The 10,205-nt window shown below is 38.9% G+C and overlaps 2 protein-coding genes across 2 annotated transcripts; one reads left to right on the forward strand and one right to left on the reverse strand.

The window, feature by feature from the left end:
- Positions 1-559: 559 nt before the first annotated feature.
- Positions 560-943, reverse strand: LOC142529431 (uncharacterized). Its single transcript, XM_075634971.1, has one exon. The coding sequence runs from the start codon at positions 941-943 to the stop codon at positions 560-562; it is 384 nt and encodes a 127-aa protein (XP_075491086.1).
- Positions 944-6,176: 5,233 nt separating this feature from the next.
- LOC142529875 (uncharacterized) lies at positions 6,177-7,838 on the forward strand. The gene is made up of 3 exons (XM_075635561.1): positions 6,177-7,037; positions 7,125-7,297; positions 7,392-7,838. The coding sequence occupies exons 1-3, from the start codon at positions 6,468-6,470 to the stop codon at positions 7,555-7,557; spliced, it is 909 nt and encodes a 302-aa protein (XP_075491676.1). The 5' UTR covers positions 6,177-6,467; the 3' UTR covers positions 7,558-7,838.
- Positions 7,839-10,205: the final 2,367 nt, after the last annotated feature.

The raw sequence follows: 10,205 nt of genomic DNA on the forward strand, positions 1-10,205 counted from the left end.
GACTTGTTGAAGGCTGCTGCCTCTCTTCCGGAAGATGAAGAAGAGCAAGATAAGCAGGATCCCAAGATAGATTAGGATTTTTTGTTTCTTCCCGGGCTTCCGAGCACAATGTAGCTTTCCTTTTGTTGAATGAAGTATATAGTTTCCTTTTTAATTTGTCTTTTTCTTGGTAATAAATGAACAATGTCGAATTTTTGAATAATAACAAGAATATCTTGTTTTAAATTCTTTTGAACCTACCCCTGGAGCTTTCTTAGTAGATGATAGGGATACTGGTTCCTTGACTTAGTAAATCACTGGGTACGGATCCCCGAGCCACGGTACAGGTCCCTGGACTTAGTAAATGACCGGGGTACGGATCTTCGGGTCAGGGTACGGGTCCCTGGACTTAGTAAATGACCGGGGTACGGATCCCCGGGCCAAGGTACGAGTTCTTGGACTTAGAACAACATTTCCTTGGAACATTCATTTGATTTGATGTACATAGATATACAAGAGAACTTTAAGCATGATATTTTTTCAAATGAAACGCATTCCATGATCTCTTGAGAGAGTGTCCCTAAGAGTCTTCTAGATAAAAAGCTGCTCTCGTGCTGACTCTCTGAATTACCTTAAAATGTCCTTCCCAACGAGCTTTCAGTTTTCCCATATCCCCAACTGGTTTCACTTTTTTCATGACTAGATCCCCAACCTGGAAATCTCGTGATCGAACATGTTCATTGTATGATTTCATAACCCTGATTCGGTAGGCTTCCATCCGGATGGCTGCCCGATCTTTCTTTTCTTTCACAAAATCAAGCTCAATGGCCCGGGTTTGATCATTATTGTTTAGGTAAAATTCTATTCGAGCAGAAGACTGTTTAATTTCCACAGGCAAAACTGCTTCCGAGCCGTAGACTAAACTGTACGGAGTTTCCCGGGTGGCTATCCGAGGTGTAGTCATGTATGCCCATAGTACACTTGGCAGTTCTTCAACCCAATCTTTACCTTTTCCTTGAAGTCGGGTTTTTAATGCTTGTACAATAATTATGTTAGTTACCTCGGTTTGACTATTGGCTTATGAGTAGGCTACAAAGGTAAAAGACTGAGTGATTCACATTTCTCGGCACCAGGACATGATTTTCTTCCCCTAGAATTGTCTCCCATTGTCTGAAATTAATCTTCTAGGGATATCAAATCTGAAAACAATATTTTTCCAGAGAAACTTCATCACTTCGTCCTCAGTATTCTTGGCCAAAGGCTCGGTCTCTACCCACTTAGAGAAATAATCCACAGCCACCAAAAGAAATTTTTTCTGAGCCCGGGCTACGGGGAAAGGGCCCACAATATCCATGCCCCATTGATCAAAAAGACATGATGCCCAAACAGGTTGCATGTTAATAGTAGGAGTGTGTTAAAATTTAGAATGGTACTGGCAACCTTTACACGTCTTAACGAGCTGGACGGCATCTTGATTCATCTTAGGCCACCAAAATCCGGCTAATATCGCTTTTTGAGCCAAGGCTGCTCCTCCAAGATGTTCGCCACAACATCCTTCATGAATCTCTCGAAGAACATACTCCACTTCACTATCCGTTAAACACTTGAGCAAAGGACCCTGGTATGATATCATGTATAATACATTATTTAAAAAAAAGAACCTGGGTACTTGCTTCTTGATTTTCAAAGCTTGAACTCGGTCTTCTGGGAGCTTGGCGTGAGTTATATACTCGATCAAAGTGGTCATCCATGAACTCTCCCGGGCCAATGATGCACCTTCATCAACAGAAAGAACCAGTCGGGTAAGACATAAGATTTCCCGGGTGCTGATATCTGACAAAGAGGCGGCCATTTTGGCCAGAGTGTCAGCCTCCGCATTTTCATCTCGGGGAATTTGCTCAATGCTCCAACCAGTTAAGGGTGCTGCCCGGGCTGTGATGAGTCCCAAATATCTGAGCATTTTCTCGTCCTTGGCTTCATATGCTCTTTTGATTTGCTGGGTAACCAACTGAGAATCAGAGTAAATAACAACATGGGAAGCCTCAACTTCCCGGGCGGCTTGTAATCCAGCAAGAACAACTTCATATTCTGCTTCATTATCGATGACTTGGGAATCACTTCGCAGAGCTAATTTAATCTTCTCTCCTAAAGGCGTAATCAAAACTACTCCAACCCCGCATCCTGATTAATTTGATGCACCGTCAACAAAAACTCTCCATACTTCCTCCTCTTCTGGTTGAACCATTTCTATCAAGAAATCGGTTAACGCTTGGGCTTTGATGGCAACCCATGGCTTATACTCAATGTAACACTCCCCGAGCTCTACTGTCCATTTTATCATTCTCCCCGAGACCTCAGAATGAGTCATGATTCTTCCGAGTGGGGAGTTAATGAGAGCCACAATTGGGTGTGATAAAAATAAGGTCGCAGCTTCCGGGCGGTCATTACCAGAGCAAGGGCTACTTTCTCAACTTCACTGTATTTTAGCTCTGCTCCCCTGAGGGCGTGACTGACATAGTACACCGGCTTCTGGTTCGTCCCTTCTTCTCAGATGAGTACAGAGCTATCGGCGTACTCTGTAGCAGATAAGTAGACCAGCAATTTCTCTTGGGCTCGGGCTTTACCAATAATGGCAACTTATCCAAGTGCTTTTTTAGATCTTGAAAAGCTTGCTCGCACTTCTCGTCCCAACCGAACTTCTATGCTTTCCTCAGAACCTGAAAGAACGGACAACTTCTGTGTGCAGACCTGTAAATGAACCGAGACAATGCAGCAATCCTCCCGATCAACTTTTGTATTTCCCGGACAGATTGGGGGGAAGGCATGTCAAGCACTGTTTTAATCTTCCTCGGGTTTACTTCAATTCCCCGGTCCGTCTCCAGAAAACCCAAAAACTTCCCACTTCTTAACCCAAAAATGCACTTAGCCGGGTTGAGATTTAATTCATATTGCCTTAATGTGGTAAATGTCTCGCCCAGGTCGGAAATGAAGCAAGAGACTTCCCGAGTTTTGATCGATATATCATCCATATAAACCTCCACATTCCTCCCCATTTGCCTTTGGAAGACTTGATTCATTAGGCACTGGTATGTGGCCCCAGCATTCTTCAATCCAAAGGGCATGACCACATAGCAAAAAGTGCCTCCAGAAGTGACGAAATTGCACCAAATGATCAATCCGGGGAAGCGGATAGTAATCTTTGGGACAGGCTCTATTCAAATTCCGGAAGTCCACGCACATCCTCCACTTCCCCGTAGCTTTCGGGACAAGAACCACATTCAAGAGCCAAGTAGGAAATTGTACTTCCCGAATGTGGCCGGCCCGCAGCAACTCCTGCACCTGTTCGTCAATGACTTTATCCTTTTCTGGTCCGAAATGTCTCTTCTTCTAATTTATAGGTCGGGATCCCAGGATAATTTTCAATTTATGCTCAGCCACTTGGGGTGAGATCCCGACCAGTTCCTGCTGAGACCAAGCGAAAACACAGATGCTAGCTTTTAAACAGGCTAAAAGACTTTCCCGGGTGGAAACATTAAGATCTCGGGCCACCCGGATCTGCTTCCCTAGCTCGACTGTTTCATGTTCTTCCTCATCAACAAAATGTACTTCCCTTTCAACTATCTCCGCCTCTCCTCGGATTACTTTCTTTCCCTTATCTTCCTTACTGGCCTTCTTTTGGTCCACCCGGACCGTTTCTCCATAACACTTCCAAGAGGAAGGCTGGTCTCCCCTGAATTCACCAACTTGGTCCACGTCTTAGAACTCAAAATTTCCCACATACAGTACCAATGATGCGATCCGGGTGAAATAGATGAGTCGGATCGGGTGCTCCACCGGATCTACTATCAAGAAGAGAAAAATATGAGCAGTATGGATATCTGAACCAGAAGCTTCCTTCCCGGGAAATTATGGAAACCTGCGATTAAGAAGATGGGTGAATGGGCATCGGAAGGCTATCTGGCGTGGCCACTCCGATGCTTAAGTTAGTGGATAACTTAACAAAAGGACCAATGTAACCAAGTGATGGTTGTGATATTAGTGTGAGGAAAAGATTTTAAGGGGCAATAAATGATATTGTATTCAATATCTAAATGAATTAAATGCAAAGAGAGAACCTGATATTTATAGTAGGAGAAATGATGATGATCTTGTTCTGCGTGTTACTTACTAATTATGGTAGGACAACTGATCATTCCCTATATCCTGACACGTCAAATCTCACAATAGTCACATCCACCTTACTCGATTTTGTCAACCATTTAGATTGGTGTCAGAGATGGAACAGCCGCCTACATCCTGTTTTGCAAGTACACTCGAGTGCAGTGCTCATATCGAGGTAGCCCGAGTAAGAAATTCTCGGGAATTCTAATGAGAGCCCATGCATCCAATAGCCTAGGAAAAAGACCTCCCAGGCGCACACCTACCCGGCCTATAATGAACTCTTCCTGCAATTTTACCCTGACCTGGACCATCCGTGTAGTATCCCGAGTCATCCATGACACGAGAATTCACCCATGACCCGGGCATTCACCCATGTCCTGGGATCCATGCTCTCCCGAGGGTATCAATTTAAAATCTAAAGTCTATCATTTTTTATATTATAATAAATATTATTATATAATATAGTAACAAAATACCAAAAAAAAGACTAAAATAATACTGGCGAAGGAAAAAAAAATTGTTGGCTTACCAAAAAAAAAGGGGGGTGAAAAGCTGAATTGAACCTTCCACCAATTGCCCACCGTTGGTGTCAACGACGCTCTAGTAAGTCAAGGTAGACATATTATTGAATTGACCACTGGCAAACCAATCTTATCCTATCACAATCTCTGTCAACTCGAATATTATAATTATTATTTTGTTCAATGTCTTTTTATAATTTCATCTTGAATCAGTGTTGGAAAGAGAGGTACACACAAATTCTGTCGAGTAATATTTTTATGCTTGAACTCAATTTGTGTATTATACCGAATTATTCGAAGTCGAAAATCTGAATTTTAATGTATAGATCTTGAGCTTTAGCTTAGACTTGAACATCTATTTATAAAAATATATCTTATTTTTCATACTTCTAAATAATATATATATATATATATGCACAATAAATCTCTATAAATTAATAATATTGAGATCATAAAGCTTTATTAATTTTTTAAAAAATTAAATAATTGATAAATCGATAATTATTATTTTGAAGAGTTTTTTATTCAACGAAATTAAAGTTATTTACATAAAAAATCATTGTGTTTCACAATATCATATACATTGAATTAATATATAAAAAAATTAATTATAAATAAATATTTATAAAAATAATTTAGAGATATTCGTTGTTTATATAGTTAAATAATATTCATTTTATTCATGACTATTGAAAAAAAATTCACCACATAAACAAATAACAATAAGATTAAATCTCATGAAAAACAAACAATAATAAAATCATATTCATCTAAATTGTTTTAGTTATATATGTGATTTCTTAGAATTATTAATTTATGATATCGACGAGATGATAATTTTATAAAAAGATATTTTTCAAACAAATTTATTATCTTATTAATTTATTGAAATTATTAATTTAACACATTAGCTTAAGTCAAGACAAACAAAAAATATCATCTTATGTATGTGATTAATTTATTGAGTATTAATTAGTTGTATTGTATATAGTTAATATCCACGATATACTCGAATACAAATAATTGAAATTCAAACTCAGCTCTAAAAAATATCCGAGTTACTCGAACTCAAACCTAGCCGAGTCGAATTTGACCGAATATTGCCCGCAAGTTATTCGCGAATAAGTTAAATCATTTGCTACCCTAGGGATGGTGTCTTGTATCGTTCATAATCAACAATCTCATTCTATGCCACCATTTTCTTAACTTTTCGATTCGGTCGATGTTTATATCAATTGTGGACAGTTATTCAAAGAATCAAATGACCAGAAAGTATATTTGAAATTTTGAAACATTGAATTTTTTGTAGCTGAATGTATTTTAGTATTTTTTTTTTCGGCATTCGTATTTTTAATAAAATTAATGATAATGAATAGTACGTATCTTTATATTAAAGAATTTTTTTTAAAGGATATTAAAGGTTTTTTATGCATATAAATCTATAAGTTATCTTCACACAAAAAACCTTAATATATTTCCACAAAATATTAAAGAATTTACTCCACCAACCATTTCATCTTCCTCGGGCCTATACCTTGTGCAGTTGGCCCCGCCGCAGACCTCCATAGCCATTATCAATCCGACACCTAGGAAATTCCCACGTGAACTATTGTTTTCACCCATGATTCTGTCTTCCTCAGCACACGGTAAAGTTACAGCAAACCCCGATAATCTTTGTCCATTCCCATGGTACCGCCATTTAAATTGCCACTCGCCACTCCTCTCCTCCTTACAAAACGGTGAGCTCCCCCTTGCTACTCTTATATTAAACAGTCTCAAGAAAAGTAGAAAACATTGAAGATAGTTATGTTGCTGAGAAGCTCTTCGATGCCAGTCTTGAATTCATGGAAACCCAATTCAGCTTTGTCGTCACCGGAATTGGATACCTCGCCCTTAGTCTTCCCGCAGTTGACCCGCTCACGATCAGTCTGCATGGCGATGTCGTTTGATGATAGTATCGGGAGATGTTCTCTCACCCGACCAGCAATAGATCATTCGGACCCGAAACTCAAGAAGAGCTTGCGGAGAATCGGTGCACCGAGCCCGCTAAAGATAAAGCACGAGATGGGGCACATGCTGCTGTCAAGCTCCGGGTTGGGTACCGCGGCGGGTGAGAAAGTCGAGGAAGGGTGCTTGATAACCGAGAGAAAGAAAACGCCGCAGACGGTGGCGGTGGGTGGAGGGGGTAGTGGCGGTAGCAAAGGCGGTGGCATCTGTGGTGGTGGGAGACGGTCGGATCACGGGTCGGGTTCTGATTCTCAAGATCCGGGGAGTTGGCATGGATCAGAAATTACAGAAGCTTATTATGAGACAATGATCAAGGCAAATCCTGGGAATCCTCTCTTGTTAGCAAATTATGCTAAATTCTTGAAAGAGGTGAGCGAGAGTTTAGTAAAGTTCCAATCTTGGGAATATGTTTTTAACTCCATAATTGTGCCTCATTTTTTATTCTGATTATTGTAGGTTAAGGGAGACTTAACAAAAGCAGAAGAGTACTGTGGAAGAGCAATTCTAGCTAATCCAAACGATGGGAATGTGCTTTCTCTCTATGCTGATCTAATATGGCAGACACATAAGGATTCTGCCAGAGCTGAATCTTATTTTGAACAAGCTGTTAAATCTGACCCCAATGACTGGTATTTTCTAAGATAGATACATTTTCTCATTTAGTGTAGCACTTTCAGAGCTGAACTTGCATCAGTTTTTAATCAAATTTTCACGTCCGTGCAGTTATGTACTAGCTTCATATGCCCGGTTTCTGTGGGATGCCGATGAGGATCATGGAGACGAGGAGGAGGAGCTAAAAGCAAGCCAATGCAAAGTGAAGACGAATCACTCGACATCGAACTTCTTCCAAGATGGATCTCAATGGCCTCATTTAGCTCCAGCTACTTGAATCCAAGTCCTCTTCCTCCATCCATGTTAACTACCATATATGTAGTCTGCTATATATGTACATAGTATTGCTATGTAATGCCGTAGTGTGTTTGCACCCTTTCTACGGCCGCAAGAAGAGGGTTTGGTTTAAATTATACCCTAATATAGATCGTTTTTCGAGCTTTTTGCATGGATGCAAATGTAAACTTATACAAAGGACGGCCGTGGATCAATTGCTTGTCGTTTAATAACTTAAGTGGGATAATAGTTGAATTAACATGTTTCAGCCGTTTTACGATATTTTAAACTCTTTTATCAAATATCAGGCATTGTTACTTGCTCCTAACAGCTCTAAATATCATATCTCGTTTTCCACGTGATATTCGTGATATAGGAATGGCAATTGTTGCTCTTGAAAATCTTGCAAGAACTAGTTTTCAGTTGCTAGTAAACAGGTATTCAATTATGAATGTGAGTGATGTGCGTATGATCGAGTTGCAGATAGAAATGGACTTGTACGTTGGATTCTAAAACCAAGGGAGTATGTTTCAAAATCCTCTTGTTTTTTTGTTGTGGGTTATGTGAATGTGAAGCCTCGAAAGTTGAGTGATGCTTAACTATGGGGTCCCAATCCCTTTAAGGGTTTTTTGGAAAGTACGAACTTCGTAACAAATTCCCGACCACACTGCTTCCTGTATGAAAGATACTGTTTTTGACAAGTATTAGTTATCTGTGTCTACCAATCACTAGCCAAGAACACCTACGTGTTAACATTCAGTCACCTCACCAACGTGATTTACGTTTTTTGTAAGAACACTGTTCTGTGAGATGATAGTGATTCAAATTTGTCGATTGAATGGCTTCTATGGCAATTATTCTCATCCTCCTCCTGCCTATTCGTGGAACCCTAATGGCGTCGAGTTCGACTATAAAATGAATCGGTCCGTCGAACTCCTAACCAAATTTAACTAGGAGATTCTCGACCGAACCTCGTTCGAGTTCCCTTGTTTAGACTACTGAATCAAGAGTTCATTTATCCATAGTTTGTATAGTCGTTTACTGTATCAGCTGGTGTCATTGTATCCGAATTTCCCATTATTGCCTCCTACTCCAACTTCAACTCCATGTTTCTTACATACAAATAAAGCTTCTTTTTCGAAATCAGAACTTCTCGACTTCAATCTGAAATTTTTTCGGAATCATTTATCTCTTTTCTTTTTTTTTTTTTTGCCTCTTTCTAATTGTTGCCATTATGTTTGAAATTATATTCATGCTGTTTTATTTCGTTCAAGTAACATATGTGTCTTCGCGACTAAATATTCATTCTGTATTTAGTTATGAACAAAAAAAAAAAAAAAAAGAAACTGAGCTTTACATATTTTTTGAGTAAAAATAGATTTCATTATCAGATAATCAAGTGGCAAATACTTTAGATAATTACAAGAAAATCAAAGTGATATATAGACTGCATGCTCCTATTTGCTAACATGTGTTATGATAGTTGAAATCAGTTGGGACTAGCAAGCACATTAGGACAAATTGTAATACATTGGATTTAGACTCCGAGTCATCCAACAGAGATCGATAGTCATGTTAAATTAAGTGTTCAGCGAGTCAACTTGTGCATTAAGCTTTACTACTCTTATGTAAAACAATCTTTATTTCAATAATATTTTACTCTTTTATCAAATTATGATATTTACTTTGTATGTATACTCGTACAAGCTGAATAGATAAAGTACTTGAATATGCAAAATGTATCATAAGGTCTATCTCTCAACGTAAGATCATAAAACTCATTAGGAAGTGTATCATATATTCTAAACAGGTTCATAGTCAAACCAGCCGCCTAAAATAAGGTTAAATGTCGTTTGAGCTTGAGATTAACATTTGTGATGTGAACGCCGTGTTTCATTTGTAAGGGCATGAAGATGTTCATTCATACAGATGAGTGATCATATGATTGTGCATTGAACAATCCTCCCTCGGATTTTCCAAGTAGTTATCACTTATCGAGTGGAATAGTTCACGGTCATGATTGAATACCACAGAGGCTCGACGCGATAGCATGCACTTTGATCTATTTACCGGCTCCATTAAGAGTCATCAGATTGTGAGGTTGGATGTAGTTTCGAAATACATAGGAGCTAATAAATTGTAGTCGGGGATTCACCATTTTCCTACAAGTAAAGATATCTTATGTGATATGGTGAGTTATTGTGCAAGGAGTATCGCCAGAGCAAGAAATGTGTTTTAATGAAAAGTGTTTTCCTAGTTAGACGTACAATGTCATTATTATTACTCAATGATACATCTAACTGTTATCGAATTCAAATGCAACTCTCGATATACCAGTTGTTGCAGATTCAATCGGGATATGTGAGTTGAATGGACTGTGATGTATGCCAACATCAACTTAAGGTTCTTGCAAGAATAAATGTTATTCTGAATCACATGAAGTTATGAACTCACGAGTAGCTGTATCTCTGAATCATTGACGGTCACAACTATCAGATTTCATATTCCTGTTGAAATAGTCAGTTTTAAGGAGTTGAACTTCATGATTATAATTTGATGGAGATCAAACAGATTGCTTATAAAGCCTCAGATTGGACGACTGTCCCCACTGTAGCAAGACGAGTATTTACAGTATGCTTATGTCCTCAC

The sequence above is a fragment of the Primulina tabacum genome, chromosome 16 (genome assembly GCF_025594145.1).
Source record: "Primulina tabacum isolate GXHZ01 chromosome 16, ASM2559414v2, whole genome shotgun sequence".
Classification (NCBI taxonomy): domain Eukaryota; kingdom Viridiplantae; phylum Streptophyta; class Magnoliopsida; order Lamiales; family Gesneriaceae; genus Primulina; species Primulina tabacum.